Source organism: Pagrus pagrus, assembly GCF_965226575.1.
Source record: "Pagrus pagrus genome assembly, chromosome: 1".
NCBI classification, from domain to species: Eukaryota; Metazoa; Chordata; class Actinopteri; order Spariformes; family Sparidae; genus Pagrus; species Pagrus pagrus.
The window spans coordinates 3,706,189-3,728,842 of record NC_140185.1 but is presented as its reverse complement, the minus strand read 5'-3'; the positions used below and the strand labels follow the sequence as shown (position 1 = coordinate 3,728,842).

The window sequence follows — 22,654 nt, the reverse complement described above, 5'->3', positions numbered from 1 at the left end:
CAACATATAAAAAGTCCAAATTGTGTAGTGATAAGATCCATGTGTGTGATGTTGGATACATATGATGTACCTATGTAATGTCTTGAAGACTATGTATGAAAAATAATTTGGGGCAACCGCTAATACACCAGGATCATCTACGCCATCATTTGTTGTAAATCAATTTCTCCATCTCCATCTGCGTGTGTGTGTTGCTGTGTTCTTTTTGTCATGAGAAATGTGTGAGTTAACGGTAGTGATGGGATGGCCACAAACAAAATCTTGTTTAGGGCCAAGACAAGACTGATTCCATTGACAATTCTTATTGAATGCACAGATTTGATTGGCTGAGAAGCACCACGTAAGATGATTGATGATACAATTGGTCTGTGAGTTTCCTGGGATGCTAAACCTGCGCCGTAAAGGCTAGAGAAGCTGGAGTAAATAGAAATGTTCAGAGAAATGGTAATTTCACACACACACAAACACACACACACACACACACACACACACACACACACACACACACACACACACACACACACACACAAAGATGATAATAATTTGTACTGTAGCACCACCAATGGCAATTGGTGTCTGATGGTCCCACCTATAACTGGTGCATATTAAATGATATGTTAAAGAGATACAGCTGCTCCTTATCAGTTTTAGCATGGAAGAGTAACATCCTCTCAAGTGCACCAGGCCACACATTACAAACAAACAGTAAGTGATATCAAAAAAGCAAATGGATACGTTTGGTTTGTGCTCATCTAAATATGGTATGTGCCAGTGAAGATTGGAGAAAATATGTGCCAAAAGAGGCAAAAGGGGTGTTTTCCAAAACACTGAAAATTACTGAAAATGTTGGTAGGATTACATTTGAGTGGCCTTTATCGATCAACTCAGCAATTAATGACAATAATGTTTCATCTACTTCAAACCATTCATTAGCCAAAACGTAAAATGCTTTATAACTGACCACCTGGTGGTGCTGTTGAGCACATGCAGCATGTTTAGCTTATACCCATAGGGCACCTGTTTGCCAAGTATGATTACTGTAGCACTTATAGTCTATGAAATATTCATGACTGTATGCAACTCCCATAGACATATTCAAAAAATATTACAGCAATTACAGCTTCTTTGTTTCTGGGCAGATCTTCATCCTCAGAAGTTCATGGAAAGAGCCCTCTGATGGTAAATGGGAAAATATGTTGAATTGAGCCAAGTCCATGTCTCAGGCTTTAAAGCTAATGGGGATCAGGGGAAAGAAAAGAATTCACTTGGTTAGTAAAAGGATGGATCAATAGGCCAATTTGGCCAGTTGGCCAATAAGCCAGACCAACTCCCTGTAGGTCACCAAACACAGGGAAAATGAAAAAGTCCTGTGTAGTAAACTGATATTTCTACCATTTGATGACCGTGCAATCTCAAACCAATCATATAGTTAACTATATGAACCTACAAAAATCAACATAATAAAAGTTCTGCCCCCGTCAAAACCTCCTCAAGTTTCAGCCTTTTAAATGAGGCAGTGCTCTGATTGTCACAACGCGGTGATGGGTGTCTTGTCCTGGTTTTTCTGTCTTGTCATTTTCATGTTTTATTTTGAAAAATAACTCTCCTCTCGTTTCAGGTCACTTGCCCTTCCTCTTGTGTCACCGGTCTGGCGTCTCCCCTGATCCCTGATTGTTTCCACCTGTGTCATCCCTCCTCATGTGTATATAGTCTTTGTCTTCCCCTGTCTGCGTTGCCAGAGTGTCTCGTTTGTTTTGCGTGCCTCAAGCCTCACAGTCACAGTCCAAGAGTTGATCCAAGCAATCACGTTTGTATTTCTTTGTTTCTCTTTTTTCCTCGCAAGTAGAGTGATTTTTTGTTGTAAGTTTTTCCTGTTTTAGTTTTGTTATCTACCTTTTCATAGCCCGGTTATCCTCCCTTGTTGGAGCGTCTTATTTTCATAGTTTTTATAGTCAAGCAGTAGTGTAGTTCTTTGTGAAGTTCGTAGACAGTTTTTTCATAGCCTTGCTATCCTCCCTCGTTGGAGCGACTTTATTTTCTTAATTTTGTAGTCAAGCAGCAGAGTAGCTTCGTTTTATAGCACCTGTTTGTTTTCCTCCTAGTGAGCGCTTTTCTTTGTATTTTTCATAGTATTCCTCTAGTAGAGTAGACAGGTTAAGCCTTTTCTTTTCCCTCCCAGGTGGAGCGATTTTCTGTTTGTGTTTCTATTTGTTTTTAGTCATTTTGATAGTTAGAGTTAGAGTTTATAGCTGGATGTGTTATCACTCTGTCTTGGGAACAAAGAAGAGAAATTTCAGGCCCAGGCCTGACACTGATAAAGCTGACATTTTGACTTTTAACTTGTAGACTTGCATAAACATGGCTGTCAGTGCCATCAGAGTTCAGCTCAGGAAGGACATCTTATGAGGAGACAATAGGAGAAAGAAAGTGAGAATTTATGGATGAGACGAGAGAGTGAGAGTTTTTTCATGTTTAAACAACTCTGCCATCAGAAGAGGAAAACGTTTGCATTTTGGCCTTTGTAATGCTAACTGACATTAGTCTCACAATTAGAGAGAGAGAGAGAGAGACAGGGTGAGAGTGAAAGGGAGAGAGAATAGTCCGAAGGCCGTTTTAACAGGGATAGAGTGCTGGTAGGGTCGTCCTCATTTCAATTTCAAACTGTTTCCTCCAAGTGTCCCACTGAGCATAATTTTCTCCCCTCCATCTTCCTCTGCCACTGCTGCCACATAAACAGAGGACTGAGATGAGAAGGGCAGAGAGAGAGAGAGATGTGAGGAGAAAGGAGAAGTGGGTGGCTCCCACTCCTTCTCGACAGAATAAAGACAAACCAAGTTTTTGGGAGGAGAATGCTCTCTGCCCATTTTCTCTTTTTTTTCCTTGCACTGCTCTCGACCACATTAAGCCCCTCTCTATCACCAGTCTTTTCATTTTCTTTCCCTCAGTCGCTCCGCCTTAAAGCAGCTGAGTAAAGTGCTGGACGGTTCCAAGGTTATTTAGTTGGGGAACCGGGGCTCATTTCAAGGCTCTGTGATGAAGTATTAATTATATTTAAGATCCACTGGGGCAATGCTTTTTAACCAGGCACACTCACAGCCACCTGATTTTTACCCCCAATTAAAGCTGAACAGAGCAGAGCAATTTTGCTACTGCCTTGCTCCCTGGGTGGTGTGTGAGTGAATGTTTCAGTGGTGTGTGTGTGTGTTTTTGTAGGCCGTCATACACAAGGAGTACATGAAGGTGTGTGACTCCGTTTTTGAATAAACAGTCCCACTGCAGGGACAGTTTGGCTCTCCCAGATGCTTCCTGTGACAGACTTCCCTCCATGCTGCAGCCTTTCAGAAGTGCAGACATGCAGATGATGTGTTAATCTCTTCTCATGATTAAATAATGGTGTGCAAATGCAGGTTGTGTGCATACATGACTGGCTTATGCATTTTTCCTTCGCCTTAAATCATACTGGGAAATGAAACCAAACTCTATGCTTATAGCAAGACACAGTACAGGCATTCATAAAACTGTTTCTCAGTTTCCATATTTCCAACCCCAAGAGATCTGACCTGCTCTCGACTGACTTAGAGACTAGATATTGATTTGCTCATAAAAATACCATACAGTGCTGGACAAATGGCATCATGTTGAATTCTGAAGGCACATGAATGTAACTTATTTTTAATGCTGTACTGTAGGTGTGTAAACACCTAAAGCTCCAGTTTGATGTTTATATGAAGCATAACTTTGTGTATGCTGACATTCGTTGAATGTTTTACATCGTAGTATAAAAAAGCATTCATGCTTCTAAGTATTAGAGGGTAGCAGAATGCTATTTTATACTAAAATTATAAAGTATAAATCATATAATAAGGTCTAAAGCTGTGACTTCAAACTTGACAACACCACAAATAGCTAAAGACCAACTTCAACATTGTCAGTTAGTTGTTTTTTCTTCCTTTTCTGATCTGTCGCAAAATATTTTGCAACACTATCTGAGATCTGTTCCCACTTTGTTTCTGCTGTACGTTTATAGTAATGACAGATTAAAGGTAAAACCAATATATGTTTGTGTAAGGCATTGAGACACCTCCATGTCATAGGATCAAAAAGTTGTCTTGAACTCGACTGGAGAGATGAACATCATTCTTTAAAACATATTCTCTAATTTGATGTTTTGATAATTGTCCAAAATCTCCAATGGTTGTTCAGTTGGGTTGAGCCCTTGTGCCCATATGGAAGCATCTGCATTTGTTATATTTCTCCACTCATTTATTCAGGATTTTCTGCCTTTAATGTGGCAGTCTTGGACAATAACTTCCATCAACAATGTACTCGTAATTGGAACAGTTTTAGTATGAGAATGAAACTTTTAATTGTACTTGATGTTGTTTTTTTCCCTCTGTGAACACAATATATGTGAAAAGAGGTCAGAATTATTATGCAACTGCAATGCAGCAAACAGACCTGTGGCTACATTGTAGCTGGGTCCTCTGAGGCTCCTGATTGTAAAGCAATGAATATGGTCACATTTTCCATGATGGGTGACTCCCCGCTAATAGAAAGCTCTTGATTCTGAGTGACTGACATTAAAACCTGATGTTTTGAGATTGATGAAAAACGTTCTGCTGTCCTCCTCAGTATTAGCTTCTTAAAAACTTTATCTTAGTTACGTTGGGATGTCATCCACAGGAAGAAGAAAAGTACACCATTGAACAATAACGTGGAACCACAAATGCAACATCTTAGACTGAATAACAGAATGATATCAACGAGTAAGTGCAACGAACAGCACTTGAGCTAATCCCAGCACATTTACACTGAATTTAATTAATATGCACTGTTGCCTATAAATAAATCATTACTCAAAATAAACTATTAACTAACTACTTGTTGCATAAAAGAGTAGCAAAATGCTCTCATTTAGGAGAATTTCATATGGATCCATTCTTGTGAAAAGATGTCATCCCTCTAAGGACTTTAACAGCAGGATGTACAAACTTATACAAATTCTGCAATCAGTAATCCATGGGGGGAGAAAAGTAGCTTCGAACAAAGAAAATGTAATTTATTTCACTAACCATTTTGTTAGAATGCAAGTCACACACAAACAGCAGAAACAAAGAGCTCCTCACATTGTGAGTTTGCAGGCAGCCAAGAGTAACGCATACTAATTCCTTCCTCTGATTAAAAGCAAACAGAGCTATTACAGTGAAAAACATAATCTTTGAAAGCAACATGTTTATGTTTCTATCAAAGAAAATTGTGAGGTTTCCAGTGTATCAGTGAGGGGTGGGGAGTAACTTTATGAGATTAAAAACATTTTTTCATGCACCGAGGACTAAATGCAGTATTTATGGTGGTTAAATGATGTGAACTCACTCCCCATGCGGCTGTGCTGTGGGAGCAGTATGACATTTAAGAGGAGATGTGGGAATGGGTGAAAAGGAAGAAGAGACAGATGTGTGACAGGCGGGATCAGAGGAGAGGTTGTACTGTAACAGCAGCTGTGATATGGATAATCATCATCATTTTAGACAGTGATGTTTGATCTATACCTGCAGCAGCTGCAGCAAGGGGTGAGAAAAACAGCAAGAGGGAAGGACTGGGAAGCTATAGCATTATCTCAGAATGTAGTTATCTTAGAAAGTCGGGGTGGTAAGGATTAAAACAAAACAGAGTGAGGCTGGCAAATAAACAAATGCTAGAAAGCAATTCAAGTGTGAGCAGAGCACTCACAGGAAAAACAAAGAGTGGGACAAATGAAGCCTTCAAGACAAATAACCAGATAATACATATCATGTATTGAATCCTGGAACTGTGTTTTCAACGTCAATCAAAATCATTTTTACTGCTAATACCCCATAGGAAAAATGCTATTTTTCTTCAACTGTAAGTGCATTATAGTATATTACATGCCTGACATAACTTTAGACTGGGAGCACATTTGTGGTACACTATAGTTAATAACTGGGATACTAAAATTCAAATGTAATATTCAAGATAACTAAGGAGGCATTTCAAAATATTGGAAAATACACTAATTTATTTGGTTTTCAAGAGTGACATTCCATAAATGTCATTTATGACCAATATCTCTGTATTTCCCCGCTGCAAGCATGAAGCCCGCGTAACGGCTTGTTGAGCATTGCTTACCAAAGGGTGGGTACAACGTTAGTTTGGATCTGTCTAGCACCAGATGTCCAAAGGATCAAGCTGTGTTGCGTTCTGGTTGCACTTTGGCTCAGTCACAGTCAATAGCCAATAAATATAGGCACTCACGTACATCTACAAGTACATTTCTTCTTGAAAAATTCAGCCTGCTCATGCAAATATAGATCTCATGTGTAAGGATGGCAGATGGAGAAAAGAGACACGTGAGATGCTCTTCACCTATCTTCTGCGTGACAGTTTGTGATTTTGCCAATGCAGGATGATCGAAACACTAAGTGCAAAGGAGCTGCAAATGAGAGGTGGTGAAATAGCATTAATGAAAAGCACTTGCCTCACTATCTTCAACTTTCCAAAGATTTATTTTTCCTGTTTTCCTGTTTGCAACTTGCTATTTAAAGTTTGACTGCTAAATAGGTTATATTAGGCAACACAATTACTGTAACTTCACAGGATGAGGAGAAGAGGAGACATCCACTATACTTAAGCTCTGCATTAGTGGACGAGATTTTTTTTTGAACACAACCAAAATAACAGATCCACATTCTTCTTTGATGAATTTGAAAATGAGAAAATTTCACATTTTCTTTGAACACAGTCTACCCAAAAACTCTCATTCACATAGCTGTCTTACCTCCAGCCTTATGTATTCACTCTGCTCCTTTGAGATCAGATTCATGATGGTGCTGCTGTGTTTACGGGTTCGAACTAGGACTTGAACCCATGTCCTCCGGGCGGGCAGTGGGGACGCCAACTGGAAATGCACGTGGCTGTGCCCATCAAAGGAATACTCTGGGGCCTCTGGTGAAAACACACACACACACACACACACACACACGAGTCAGATAGTGCTATGATTGACAATAAACACAATTAAAGGTTTAAATGACATTTTATCCACTCCAGAGGGAAGTGACCCCAAGTAACTTCAACTAAATCAGTCTCACAAGCCCCTAAATCCCCCCCATATGCAGAGAGCTGGTGGCAGGAGAGAATATGCAAACTACACATGATAGAATATGTATGTGTGATTTAGCTTTGGTTATGCTTGGTTCTTCTTCTTACACCCATGTTCCCAGAAGTGGATTTTGTGCATGCTGGGCAGACTAAACCAAGCACACCTAAAATGTTTCCAAAACTATTCTTCCATCTCATAGCATATGCAAGTTACATCTCCTTTTCCATCCATGTCTCCACACCTCTCCCTCTGTCTCTCTTCCATGTTAGTTTGACAAATTTGATATGCATGCGTCGTTTTTGTGGGATCTGAAATCATATGAGCACTATAAATTTTACAATAATAATCTCACTTTATACATAAATAGGTTGCTTAGTAAAGACACAGTGTAGCGTGTAGTTCAGTATAGTGTGGTGAGCTAAACTTACAGAATTGTGAATATTGATCAAATCCCCGGTTGACTTTTCAAAGCAACATCATGAAAAACATAATCATTTTCTCTTTTCTTGCTGTAAATTAGATCTGTTGTAGACTCTCTTTCTTCTTGATATTACCATACATCTTGGGGAATGTAATGTATCTGGATACAGCAAAACTAGATAAATGCAGAGACAGAAAGCAATCCAGTGAGTATCATGTTCATTGAGGAGCCAGCAGGGAGCTTAAGATGATACACATAATGTCAAAAATGCACTGTAGGATAGCCTTGGGTGAGTAATGTGCGCTCACTTTGTGTACGAAAATAGATACGTCAGTTTCAAATGATATAACTGTCAATGGCCACAAACTATGCGTCATTCATTTTGGCATGGATGTTGGTCATTCACAGCAGAGCTTGAGTCATCTCATGAATATGGAGAGTGATTCATTCACATTTCATCATTCATGAATTAATTAGTTCAGGCACTAAAATCATTTGTTGAAAGATTGTCTAACTGCTGCATGTTGCTGTTTTAAAGGCAGGGTCACAAATGACACTAAGTAGGAATCAATGTAGGGACAAAGCATTGCAACAGTTGAGGACCAACAGTTCGAAGTGATGAAGTTGCTTTCCCTTGATACACTTAAACTGTTTAAGAAAGGGATTTTTGGTAATTGTCTCAAGATAGATAACTTTTTGTACACATTATTGACCTAATATTGATTTTATGAACTCCCTCCCTTGCACATTTAATACTAGGACATTTCAGAGAATCCTATCAGGGAGCATCACCATATGGTGCAAGACAATAACCAAGCAGGACTGTAAAGCCTGGAAGAAAGTGCTGCAGTCAGCAGAAAGCATCTCCAGAGGTGCTTTCCTCAATCTGGAGGACTGGTACGACAGGCGGTGGAGGACCAGGGCTATCAGGGTCATTAAAGACCCCATCTCAGGCCAACAACTGTCCTGGCAAACGCCTCCACAACCACAAGACCAACACAGGGAAGCTCACAAGGAGCTGATTACTTCAGGCCTGACGTATCCTCAATACGGATGCTGCCAAGGGCCTGCATGCTGCCCTGTGAGTCTAACGAGATTTAGAGAGCAGCAATGAAGAATATTCGAGGAGAAAGCAAATGCTTAGCCTATATACTCTATACATGAATTTAAAAATCAAGTAAATCCCATCTGCATACAGGATGGTATTATACGGATGTATACCCTTGATGTTAGAGAGGCATGAAACAGCAGTGGGTGATAAGTAATTGTGTGGTTGGTAAACCTGTAGTCCACACAAAGTTTGGTATCTTTTACAATATAGGTTACATGTTTACCAGCCTTGAAGATTGAAATTTTACACTGCAAATAAAACAACTGGGTTTACCTGCTTCACATCCCTGAGGATGAGAGAGAAAACAACCTGTATCCTGTGTCTCATTCAGTCCAGTCACCAGGATAAAATGTTGGCAGTTTATGTTTCTGCAATGTTCAAATTTGTACGTGTTATATACTACCAACCACTGACATGTCAATAATATGTATCATGTTCACACTATATGTTTATTACCTGACTGTCATGCTGAGTGATCATTTGTTAGCATGACACCACTGGATATCTTTAAAGAGACAATTTCCAGGATTGTTTCTGACAACAAAAAAATGTTTTTTTTTTGTCAAGAAGCTGAGACACCTCAGCAATGTTTGTGGCTACCAAGTCATTCTAAGACAAAATAAGATCTTGTCTTAACCCTAACCAAGTGGATTTTGTACCTTAAACCTTACCAACCAAAAACACGGCATTGTCACGACATAAATTATAAAATTCAACGTCGTCGTAACCTAAACAAAAGTAAAGTTGAAAGGAAATTCAGTGAAAATGTTCAGCATATCCATGGTTTACTGAAAAATACATTGCCAGCATTTATTGTGGCGTTTGATTGCTCATTTTATCATATTTAATCCTCACATGAAAGTGACAATTTAGCTGTGCGCCATAGCTAAAGATAGAAGGTCATTTGCAGCTGTGACACTTTGCTGTTGCTATGATAATCACATGTAAATTCACATATTATACAACCAATGACCTTATTGAAAGTCAAGTAGCCTGGTTCATACTTGGAGGTAGGAGAGAAATAATATATTTCATCTACTTCACGGTAATTTGAATTGTAGCAAGCCAACATGCATTTCTAACATGAAACCTTCAGACCTACATGTAACTCACCATTTTGCTGTAGTGCTATTACAGACTAATTTTGTTAGCATTAACTATCTGTGCTTGGTTACTACCAACTGTGCTTTAGTTTAACATTAGCATAAGTATTAAGCCAAGGGGTAAAATGTCTTTCATGGACACATGGATGATTTTGTCATCATTTTGATGTTGTACAATCTAGCACAACTTTGATGTAATCCTTTAATGCACGAGTCCAAAAAAAATAAAATTGGCTCACCCTCTTCACACTGGTGTCCTGTGTATCCCGGCACACACTGGCAGCTGAAGGAGCCCCACTCGCCATGACAGCGACCCCGGTGGCCACAGGATGGATAGCCCATGTTGACACAGCTGCTATCGGTGGTCAGGCAGCCCGGAGAGCTGGACTGTGAGTCGGCTGGGGAGCCCAAATCATACAGCTGAATGGAGGAGATAGAGAGCAGTAAATGAAGAGAAGATGAGGTCGAGGAAGCAGAGACGTTTACATTAAGGGAAGTGAGAAGGGAACAGAAAAAAGTAAAGCAAAGGAGAGGGGAACAATGTGTGAATAGTATTTAAAAAGGAAAGAAAAAAGTGTGAAAGAGGTGAGTAAAGTTGACAAAGAGGAGACAAAAAGGCAAAGCGACAGCAAAGAAAGGGGACTGGTGAAGACACCAAACAGAAAGCTGGGGGTTCGAAGCCATAGGGGAAGTCAGAGTTTGAAAAGAGGAAAATAAAGTCAGAACGAGTGAAAAATTAAAGAGTAGGAAGGAATCTTTCAAACGTGTTGAAGGACAATATGGCCTTCTCTTCATTTCCACCTTCATCTCTCTCATGACCCAGTGATGAAACCAAACAATGGACCAATCTTCTTACAGATAAACAGCATGGCCAACTACACAGAGAGCTGATAAGACCAGGGAACCTTGGGCAGCTAAGTCTGTGTCCCTCACAAAAGCGAGCCATATCAGACATAAATGTGTTCAATCTCCTCTCTGCCTTACCCAAACTTTATGGCTTCTGTTGGTGCTGCGGCGAGGACGTGAGAATGCAACAGATCATAAAAACTGACACTGCCTCTCGGGAGCTGCTGATTGGCTCTGGCCTCCAGCAAAGAGGCTACTTATTGGTTGCTGACCTTTAAAAGCTACATATCCTCTGTTTTCTGGGTTTGGAGGGTTGATTGCTAAGAACTGCAACACAGACAGCAATCGATGACTCAAAGACACATTGGGGTGTCTGCAATTGATTTGAGTGTGCAACTGTATCACTGTGGTGTGTGTGTGTGTGTGCATGCGTGTGTGTGTGTGTGTGTGTGTGTGTGTGTGTGTGTGTGTGTGTGTATGTGAACCTGAGCAAAACACTTGGAGTTGAATGCAAAAATACACCTGCTTCTGCTTAAATTACAAATTTTGGCTTCAGTAGATAAGACTGTCACACCCCCACATAGACACACTGTAGGCTGTAATGTTTGCCAAGATTAATTTCAGGTGTTTGGTATAAAAATGTCTCAGCCCAGGAGGAGTGAAAAACAAATTCTAGACCAAAATATACAGCAGCAAGTGTGCAGTGCAGTGAGAGAAGATTCACCAAAACTGTGGCTCAACACCAATCCAACACCTACAGCCTATCCCCTACCCACTCTCAGTCTGTTTGCACGTTAATGTGGACGAACTGCCCCATTAGCTGTCATTACAAACCAGTTTGCCCTCAATTATTAGGAATAAAACAATAAAATTAAATTATATGCTTTATAATATCTAACTATATAAAGAATAAGAATATGTTAAAATGTGAATGTTTCTGTCAGAGAAGGCAAGGGTGTCCAACATCTGCCAGTGTATTTATACCCTGCTCGTCAATTAAAAGACGCTCCAAAGCCATGTGACTCCACACGGCGTTACAATCCATTTGGAATAGGAGGGTGAAGGGATCATAATGGAATCAGGCTTGTATGAACCTCTAGCATCTCTATCTCAACACGAAATGATGGTGAGTGACATACAGAAATCAAGTCTGACATCATAACGACAGAACACAGAATTTGAATGAAACAGTGACAAATTACAAAAGAACCCAACATACGGTAAGGTGCCTTCGTAAAGTGCCTGGCCAAAACAGAAAAATATTGCACATCTATTCCATGAGCCAGGTGCACAGGAGAGAGACAAGTAGACCTAAAGTCGTTTTGGTAGATCTTTGTTTTGTCGCAGGTTTGACAAGGCAAAAAAGTTTGTGGACAACCCAACTTTACACCAGAAGATGCTTTGCTTCCAGTAGATAAGGTCAGCTCAACTCTGTGCAGGACAGTCAAGTTCAGCTACACCAAACCCAGTATTTTTAATGGATCTGGTTTGTGCACATGGGACATTGTCAAATTAAGAGGAAAAGGGCCTTGGCCACCCTGGCATTTATTAAACTATTGATACGCAGTTGGAAGCACACTAATGTCAAAACTATCATTGTATGCTGTAGGATTAACATTTCCATTAATTAGAAATAAAGTTTTTGTTCTATATTGTGGAAATGCCTGTCTTTGTGGTGTTCACACTATAAAAAAATCTAATTTGACATGATAAAAATGACAGAATGTTTTTCCACTCATTTATTCAGGTATTTATTTGTAGTTTTGGAATGACATCAGAACATTGTTTTTTCTGAAATGTCTCCAGTGTGTGCCAAATTAATGTAATGTAATGCAAAACAAAATCTGGATCCAGATTTTCCTTAAACCTACTGTACAGGCAGCGGATTTTGTCTCAAAACCAATTCCGGAGCTCTGCGTGTTTTCAACATTGGGCCAGAATTTTTAAAAGCCAAACATTTTGATGAGAAACATTGCAAAACCGATGTCAACTGAAAGACGCTAACATGCATAAAGCCATTAACCCAATTCATGTTACTGAAAACCTCTACACTTCAAAAAGGCGTGAAAGTTGTGTCATAACCACAGAAAAACTTAAAGCAGTAATGTTAGACTGAGAGCCGAAGGGGGAGAGACAAGCAGAATGATGACAGGATGAGGATGGAGAGTTAAAAACAGACGGTGGTGAGTGACAGCCAGAGGGGAAGAGACTCAACTCCAGAATAGAAATACAATTATAAAACTAAAAAAGTCTCTTCGTGTCCCTTTTCCTGGACCCATCCTCACGTTCATCTCTGCCTTCAGCACAGTCGAGTTTGCTCTGTTCTTCATCCACACACACACATCATATACTGCTTCCATACAGCCATGCATCACACTTCAATGGGTTAAGTGGAGGTGACATGATCTTAACATGCTGTACCAGAGCCAGATATCAAAACAAAGGATCACATGATGTAATATGAACAGACACATTAAAGTAGAATCACAAACAAAAATGTAGACATGTACAAAGAGGAAACCGATACATACAGCAGGTACAGCAAGTGTGTCTTTCAAGATAACAGATAATGTTGCTATAGTAACAAATGCGATATATTAGCAGGTTCTATGATAATAACACCACCAAATGAGGAAAAAAACATACGAGAAAAAAATCACACAATGCTGGAACATGTCCATCAACATTATCAGTCATCACGCCTACTGTTGCATGCTCTATGGAGATTTATTGTCTTCATGTCCACCCACACGCATCATGCAGATTTCTCCCATTAGGAGATAATGTTTGTGCAGCCTCCTGCTACGTCTCCAGCTAAGGTGCACCACATCAACTACAAGCCTCGACTCACCATCTCAATAAAGCTTTAAAATACTACTGAATTAATTCAGATAAACCTAGAAATTCAGATAAACCTAGAAACCTGTGGTTCCTCTACATGTGACCAGACTACCAGATAAAGTACAGAACAACACCTACCCTGAAAAATTAAAAATTAAAAATTAAAAACAAATAAATAAAATTATTGCAACTAACAGTTGACAGAACTTTTGATGATTTAAGCATGTATGTGTTTGAAACACATGCATATTTGGGTTGAATTCTATATTAGTGAACAACAGGTTGCAAAATGATTGAAGGCAGATTGAACATGTAAGTCAGACTACTGAAAGATTGTCACATTGTAACTTGAATTGAATTGAATTGAATAGGTATAACCTAGTAGTGACCTAGGTTAAGTAGCATTTTATTCGGCTTACATAATTGATTTCCTTCCATCTTTGGTTAGGTGGCAGGGCTTGTCAATTATCTCAGAGGCGCAGGTGTACAGTATTATTTGTATTGAAGTGCTGCTGTTGGACGGACAAAGCCTTCACCTGTTGCCAACTTATTGTTTGCTGACAAATGTTAAGTCGACTGTTTACAGACTGTTTTCGTTTTGGCCAACTGGAAAATGACAAAGCCTGAGCAAGAATGTATTCAAGGAATGTTGTTTGTGCCCGCCACTGGAGGCTGCTGCTTGAGATAGTCAGATTTAAACTCAAGGTGAGTCCTGAATAACCAGCATGCCTTCCTGCAAGCACATGTACACACTTCCAGTCTTGTAACATTTATTCACATTGCGTATGTTTCTTAGTCGAACAGTATAATTTCAAATTGCACAGGCCAATATAATGAATGGATGTTCCCATTTTGTAGTTACAGCAGCATATTACATTAAATTACTAGTACAATACTGATCTCAATTCCTTCTACACTGTAAGGTTAATAGCTTTTCATTTTCACAAAGAACAGAACAGTGATATCAGATTTGCACAGATTATCTGTAAATAACCTGAGTTTAGGTGGTAGCATTGGCTGTCTGTATTTCATATTACCTCTCATTTCATTTTATACAAAGTTTTGCTAGTTTGTTGTGTCAAGAAATGGGGTCCTTCTTGCTCTGTGGAGAGCAAGACCAAGCCTTTATCTAAGATCCTCTGCTTAAACAATGAAGAGTTAAGAGTCCAGCAACATCAGTTCCTATAGAACCAGCAGTTGCTCATTTATCTCATCTACTCTGGAGTAGTCACTGAGGCTGTTCAATTAGGCTGCAAGCACTGCTATAGCAAAAACAACATGTCAAAGCTTTCTTCCTACAGAGGTGTCACAAAAGACAAGAATTCTAGCTCCCTGCCCACACGTCTTCTTTGCATAGAGAATGCAAAATATGCCATGATTAGATTGTAAACATATCTGAATGCAGAGCATGTTTTAAACAAGGTGCAAATTAAGTGTTTATCCCAATGTAATTGCCACTTCTGAACAGCTGAAAGCAACATGACAGTAAAACATTATCACTAGCAGCATTATGACTAGTAACAAATGTTATTTTAAAAGAGTGATAAGTTAAACATGACTTACTTTGAGCAGTAAGATACATCTTTCATACACAAAACATTTTAATTCAATATTCATTTTCTTGGTATTTCTCCCATATGATTTTTTTTTTTTAAAGGGAAACCACATCTTACCCTGTCTGCATCTGTGGGAATAGAGTCCAAAAAGACCCTGACATTTATGTCTAAATGCCAGTTATGTCAGACTCAATAGTTTTTGACTGTCAGGGGCAACATTTCTCACCTAGTCAGAGGTTTATTTGATGCCAAGCTAAAAATTGCAGCAGAAAATACAATTTTAACCAAAATTTCAGGCATTACAAGGCAGTGGGTTCTCAAAAGGCTATCATACCTCAGGCCTGTGTTCATACAAAAATGATTTGGGTTTTTCTTGGGGTTGGGCTCTGATTGTTATGGCTGAGCATAGTCCATAGTCAAGCAGTCCAACAGAGCAGTAGAAGGTTACTTGAAAGTCTTGACTTGAAGTCAGATTGGGCAAGAGTGGAAAGGTTTATATTTCATTTCACCCTTAGAGTCCACGTGTGTAATATTTGAGAGCGCTTCGAGGTTACAGTTAAAAAGCATAAAAAACATCTCTTACATGGCACAAGGGTACTGTGAATGTTGAAACTGTTATTAATCCATTTATCAGCTAGAGTGCAGGTGTGAGTTTCAGTATGCTTCCATACTGGTGTGCTAATGATCGTGTGGTTATGTGTGTCATCGTTGCATTCAAGTGTGTTACCTTGCTGTCCACGATGAGGTTGCGGATGCAGCCGGTGAAGTGTTTGTGCTGAAGCTGAGGGTAGATGTATGGGATGTCCTCGTTGACACCACCGAGCTGGAGCACATGGCTCATGTTCAGGTGTCTAAAACACATATAGGCATGAAAGCCAATATAAGCATACAGGCACTTCTGACAACCAGGGCTCATAGAATGCATCTTACTTGCACTGCCATATCCATGTCATTTGGGCAGAATTACAAATCCAAAGCGACAAGTGTTGACAAAATGGAACTAAATACAATTTTATTAAACCATTTTGCAGACATTATTTTTGCTATTAAACACCTTATTTGAATCAAGCCTCTTGACATTTAACACAGAAATTCAAATATGTCAGCAACAAACAAAAGTTGTTGGTTGACTCTGCTTTGTCATTTTAATCCAACAGTGACAAAATGACTGAATTTACAAATAGAGTCCAATTTATATTTTTGATCACTTGTGCAGTGGAAGAAGCTGTAAACACAACACTGATATATTATCACTTAAATTTTTTGTGGCACAAAAATTCATTTGGAGTTGCTTTTATAGTCAGCTGATAAACGTAAATTAGTGACGGGCCCGGTAAGAGGGCTGAAATGAAACCACAAGATTAAAGTTGCAGGGCGCAAATCAAAACAATAAGTCAAAAGTCACTTAGAACCTCCACAGAGCTGAGGGCTGAGAGCTGAGTCATAATTCTGTGGGCTAGTCACTACAAATGACCCCTTACATAATTAATGTGCAAATATTGATCAGTGTAGCTTTAAACACACTATGTGTACTTTCTGTTGCTAGCAGGCTAGCAATCAAAGCAATACAAAAGACTTTTGGGGGGTTTTATGTGGGGAGGGTCGGGCAGAGCTTGGGGGACCTGAACTGCTGCTCAGCATGAGAGCCAGCTCTGGAGGAGAGAGTCAGATGCAGAGCCAGGACAGGAGGAGAGCTCAGAGATGACTTTTTTAAACTTTTGGGATAAAGGTGTATTTATCGTCACTCCCATTTATCAAGATGAGTACAGCAGTGAGCTAGAGGGGAAATGTACTTTACCTCATGAACGTAAAGTTACAGAGAATAGAGATGAAAAGAAGAGAGAGAACCTGAGTCTCTGGTGAGTGTTGAGCTTAGTAAGAGGTTGACCTGAATTCAAACAAACAGACACACACACCCATAGTCAACCCATAGTCAACCTCACACAGTTTACGTGAGGATAAAATCCACTTTGCTGGGGGTGAACGCACCATTAAACACCCACCATTACTGATGAAAAATACATCTGACGTAACTCACAAATGTTCGTGGATGAAGAAATGCTTTAGAGTTTTATTTGTTATGTTTATGTATTATTAGTTATGTTTAGTCTATTTCGCTGACTTCTTTCCTCAATCTATGACCCTTTCGCCATAGGTTGTAGTGACACGCAGCCTAATGAAACTGAAACCTTGAATTTATCTGGGTTTGAAAACATTTGGGATCATGTAAGCACACAACTCAACAAAATATATAACAAAGGTCTAATTGCTTTAAACATTTTAATGTAGAAATTGTACATAGTATAACTTAACCACAATACCACTGTACCTAAAAGAACTCAATCCAGTTATAATCATGTCTTATCAAGCCTCAATAAAGAACATTAAAAGGTGACAAATAAGAATGTATGTGTGCGCTCAGGTGATTGTGTTTACCTGTCAGTGTTGGGTGTAACTCCCGTCACTTCACAGGAAGAGTGGTCCTGGGTGGTCAACCAGCTGCCCAGTCCCTCCATTTCCATTACCGCTGCCCCTGAACAGCGATCCAGGGTGAATCGCACTTCCTGAAGAGACCACACAAACAAGAACATGCTGTGTACAACCTTATTGCAAAACCAACTGCATTAACAAAGCCCCCTATTTCTTTTCATTATAATAAGTGTACCTCCTGTTGCTGGCAAGTGCTCTTTTACCATTATTGCTATAACAGGAGCTGCCTATGATTCACATTTCTTTCATTAGTGCATACTACCCTTCTGCCGCCTGCTATGGGCCCTGTTAACTCACAAACAAAAATCAAGACTTCATCTTCATCTTAACATCGCCATGTAATTATGCAATTGAAGTGACGAAAAAGGTGGTTAAGCAGAAACCATGACAACCTATTTCCGACAGCTCCTATTATTCCATCCACTCTTTACCTCTCATTGAAGATTCTTCTGTTTATAGTGTTGTAAATAATAAAGTTTATTATTTAAAAAAGGTAACATTAAAGTTAAAGAAAGGATCAAACACACATACACCCAGTAGAGCACACAGCTCCCTTTGACTCAATCAAGCTAATTCAACATAAAATTTCAATAATACTGTATCACTGTAAATCTTAAGCCACCCATACATACTTAACTATAATTTAAGATCATTAGATCTAGGATCCACATTAAATTGTACTCACTCATAGATATCAGCCACCTAAATACACCTGATTTCTTTCATGAGGATTCATGCATTATTCCCTGAATAATTAACGTATATGTCAAAAAACGTCCCAATGTTATGTCATGTTAAAAGAAAGTGTGAAAAAAAATCCCTGGAGCCATCTTTTTATCTAGACCAACACCAGAAGTTAATGGGTCTATTCTGGGCCTAGACCCATCTTCCAGGTTTAATGGAAAACCGTTTTTTGTCTTATCCTGCTGACAAACCAACCAACCAAACAAACAACAAACAAATGCACACAGTTGGAAACATAACCTCCTTGGCAGAAGAGACAATTCCTTAAAATTGGCACCAAAACCATCACACTTACTCTTGTGAATCACAACGCCCTGTGTAAGTGCCACTGCTTTAGCATACAGTTCCAGCTGTTAGTGTTTAAGAACTGAAGAAACCTCTTGGAGGAGAGGTGAAACATCTTCAAGAAACTGAAACACGTCCCATTGCCTACGATACAGCACTTAGAATTACCATGACCTGGATGACTGAGAACCTTCATCAACACGTCTATAAAATCAACTTGACCTTACTTGTGGGTATTGGCATGTTTTTCCCTCTTTACAGTAAAATGACATGTTTGCCACTTCAAGCTTCTCTGTCTGTAAGTTACATCTACTGCACACGCTAACTCCTTCAGTCACACTTGTGACTGCAACTCTCTGCCAGGAGAAGATGTCTTAATTTGGTGTCCAACATTCCTCAGGCGTTTTGACCCTGAACCATGACATCCTCCACTTGATGGGGTCGACAGTGATAGCCAATCACTGACCATCTTCTCCTGGCTTCCACCTTAGTGCTGCCAGGTCCTGATACTTGGCGCCTTTCCTCTCCTGGCCTCATCACAACCGTCTTCCCACGGGACAGTCAGTTCCACCAGAATGATCTTTGCCTCCTCGGACCACATAATAAGGTCAGGCCTCAGGGATGTTTGGTGTCCACCTTCATCTGCTATGATTGGGCTGTCTGTGAGAAGCTTTTATTGGTCTTCTTGGAGGCTAGTGGTTTTCTACCTCTCTGATGAACTGGATGGGTGGGACTGCTTTCGAATGGGTCTGACGCTTTTTCCGTCTTTCCTGCTCCAAGATTTTAGCCAGTGTTCCGATGACCTTGTAGTGGCGCCATCTGTATCTTCCCTGGCTAAGGGCAATCTTGCCAATCCCGCCACTATGCGCACCAATGTGCCTCTCTCTCCACATAACCAACACAGCGGGTCCTCTGTCATTCCCCATCTGTGCAGCTTTGTTGCAGCTAGTAGGGTCTCATACAATGACTGGAGCAGGAAAGAGATCGGAAAAGCCTCCAGTCTCCAGAGTTCGGTCCACATGATCTTCCCTTGCGGCTAGGCTGCTTGTTGATCCGGGATATGCAGCCCTTGCACTTTGCCTCTCCTCCCTCAGGTGTCGGACCTCTTCTTGGATCATTCCTCTCCTCTGCCTCAGGTCTGCCTTACCCCACTTTCAGAAATGTGCTGTGCCAAGGCCTTGCCTGCCCATGCAAGGGTTTGCGATGATGTCCTTCAACTTTAGCATGCTCCCTGCCTATGCCACTGAGGTGCCACTAATGCCCTGATCTTGTAGTGACACCTGCACCCCCGACTTTTGTATTGCTGGAGTCACGGAACACCATCACAGCCCTACACTTTGTGACCTTGAACTCTTCCACCATTGATGACAGGGATAGCTGTAACTGGCCAGACCGTATGTATAGCCCTAGTGACGTGAAGCTTGGTGGAATGCCAAGCCACTTGCAGAGGTGCTTGTTCACTCGCCTCTCGACTCCTTCCACTGATGTCATCGGTACTTCATAGATTGACAGTAGCCACGTGAGTCTTGGTAGGAGACCATGCTGGAAGACCAGGCCTTAAAAAATTTCCTGGTAGACCAGATCCCTTGATCTTCCTCAGCCACTCATCCCCCCACTTCTTCGTCTCAGATACATTGCTACATTCCCCTCCCATCTTACTGCCTTTCGGCTGCCAGCTGGTTCCAGTCAGTTCCCAGCCACTGGGAGTCCACCCCTCCTCCTGGGGGTGTGCCTAGACTGTGAACAAGCCCATTAATTTAATTGCAGGGTGTCACCATGAGATGGTGCTTCCCTCACAAAATACATAATCTAGATACCCTTTAAACCTAAACCATATTCTTCTACCTCATTACATGTCAGTGTACATGTCAGTACTTACTTTATCTATATTTTATGTCAATAATCTATAGTTGTAGCTTGGTTATATTATTATAGGTTAAGCCACCCAGCAGTGTATACAGTTATTAAAATGTGCTCATCCTTTATCTGCTGCAGCCCTAAAGTTATGAACACTTCAGAATAATATAAAATATGTATATTACAGTGAGTAATACTTTGAGTTACACCTCAAAGAATATGATGTTCACCTTTCCCAGTACTTTGTATAATGCTCAGCCTGTAGTCTTAAGGAGAAGGTAATTTTTTCCATGCATTGTATTTCGTTAACAATGGTGATCCAGTCATTCCTTGATGGCAGATTTGTCTGCCGCTATTTCCGTGTAATGGCCTTCTTGCTCGCAGCCAAGAGCACTTTATAAAGATAGTTGTCCTGGACCGTAAGTCCAACTGGGATTTTACCCAGATACAGTGTAACAAAAGAAAAATCAACTTCTAGACCAAAGATTGTCTGTATTTCTCCAGCAAGTACTTGCCAATATGGTTGAATAAGGGGGCAGGCCCAGAATATATGAAAGTGGTCTGCCATTGTCTGTCCACATTGTCTCCAGCATTTATCCTTTCCCTGGAAAGCCTGCTGTTTAAATTTCAATTTAGGAGTCACAAAAAATGTATTATGTTCTTCCAGCAGAATTCTCGCCATGCTCTGGAGTTGGTGGTCCTAGCCTGACCCACCCAAATATCTCTCCAGTCATCCTCAGATATCTCCAGGCCAGACTCCCCCTCCCATTTCTGCTTAACCTGGAAAGTAGAATGGTTCCTGGAATTTTGTAGTCTTTTATAAATTTGTGATATTAAATGTTTACTGTCTTTAGCCTTATATGCATCGGTAAATATACTGATCAGATTGGAATCCCTATTGTCTGTTTGTTTGATTTCCTTGTTGAAGTAGTCTCTGACCTGGAAATACCTGAATCTATCCTCTCTTCCCAGTCTGTATGATTCAGAGATGTGGATAAAAGACTGTAGGCCATCCTTGTCGGCTATAGTGCAGTAGGCTGTTATACCATTGTGTGCCCACTGCCTGAAGCACTTATCTAGACCTGCTGGTATAAACTCTCATATGCCACCCATTTCAATATTTTTGCATGTTTCTCAAGATGAAGCTTTTTACAGGTGTTGAACCACACCTTGAGGGCAACCCTGGTAAAGCGGTTTATTTTATCCAGGTGAGGATCATAGTGTTGGCAGTTACCTAATAAAGACTGTGCTGGTGCTTCAGATCGCATTAATTCCAAATCTTTCCATTTGGCGGAGTAGTTCGGATTACACCAGCAAACTAAAGGTCTTAGCTGGGCAGCTGTAATAGTCCTCCACACATGGTAGAGAAAGTCTGCCCTCATCTTTGGGTAACTGTAAGGATCTTGTATTTAATTTGGGGCCTCCTACTGTTCCAGACAAATCTTGATATCATTCTATTCCATTCCCTAAAATCCTTAGGGGAGACCTCTACAGGAAGGCACTGGGATAGGTACAAAAGCCGGGGAGGACGTTCATTTTTATTGTTTCAATTCTATTAGACATGTCTAGGGGCAGTGCTGTCCATCTATCTAGATCCGCTTTGATTGTCTGAATAACTGGATCGTAATTAGTTTTATATATTTTGGAGATGTCTTTTGGGATCCAAACTCCCAGATATTTAATAGCAGGGGTGTCCCATTTTAAATCTAATTTGCCTTTCAAATCAGCATTTGGTGTGAAGTTGTAAGAGAGTATCTGGGTCTTATGTGTATTCAATTTATACCCAGAATATGAGCCAAACAGTCTCAGAAGGGACATCAGTTTAGGTGCACTTCTCTGTAAGTTTGTCAAAGTGAGCAATATATCATCCGCAAACAGACTTATCTCGTATTCATTATCTCCAATTGAAATCCCCTTAATCTCTGGGTCCTCCCTTATTGCCTGAGCTAAGGGTTCTATAAAGAGCGCAAAGAGGGCGGGACTTAGTGGACAGCCTTGGCGACATCCTCTCTCTAGGTTGATGGGTTGTGTTAGGTGACAGTTGATTCTTATTCTAGCAGTGGGGTTTGAAAAAAAGTGATCTAATACATTGAACAGATTTTTCATTAAAGCCAAAACGTTGCAGTACTTGGTAAAGATAGCCCCACCCAACTGAATCAAACGCTTTCTCTGCATCTAAACTAATCAGCGTCGCACTAATATTTTCCTTGACCTCATAGTCTACCACATGGAGTGTTCGTCTAATATTGTCCTGTGTTTGTCTTTCTCGGACAAACCCTG

General features: G+C 40.2%; 1 protein-coding gene across 1 annotated transcript in view; it reads right to left on the bottom strand.

Moving 5' to 3' along the window:
- Positions 1–22,654, bottom strand: part of LOC311257956 (neural-cadherin) — a 316,443-nt gene that overhangs the window by 42,141 nt on the left and 251,648 nt on the right. The window contains exons 29-32 of the mRNA XM_084353949.1: positions 17,435–17,562; positions 15,726–15,849; positions 9,995–10,175; positions 6,797–6,963 (exon numbers count right to left, since the gene is read on the bottom strand). Of these exons, the coding sequence (XP_084210075.1) occupies positions 6,797–6,963; positions 9,995–10,175; positions 15,726–15,849; positions 17,435–17,562 (600 nt within the window). The remainder of the gene's footprint in view (positions 1–6,796; positions 6,964–9,994; positions 10,176–15,725; positions 15,850–17,434; positions 17,563–22,654) is intronic.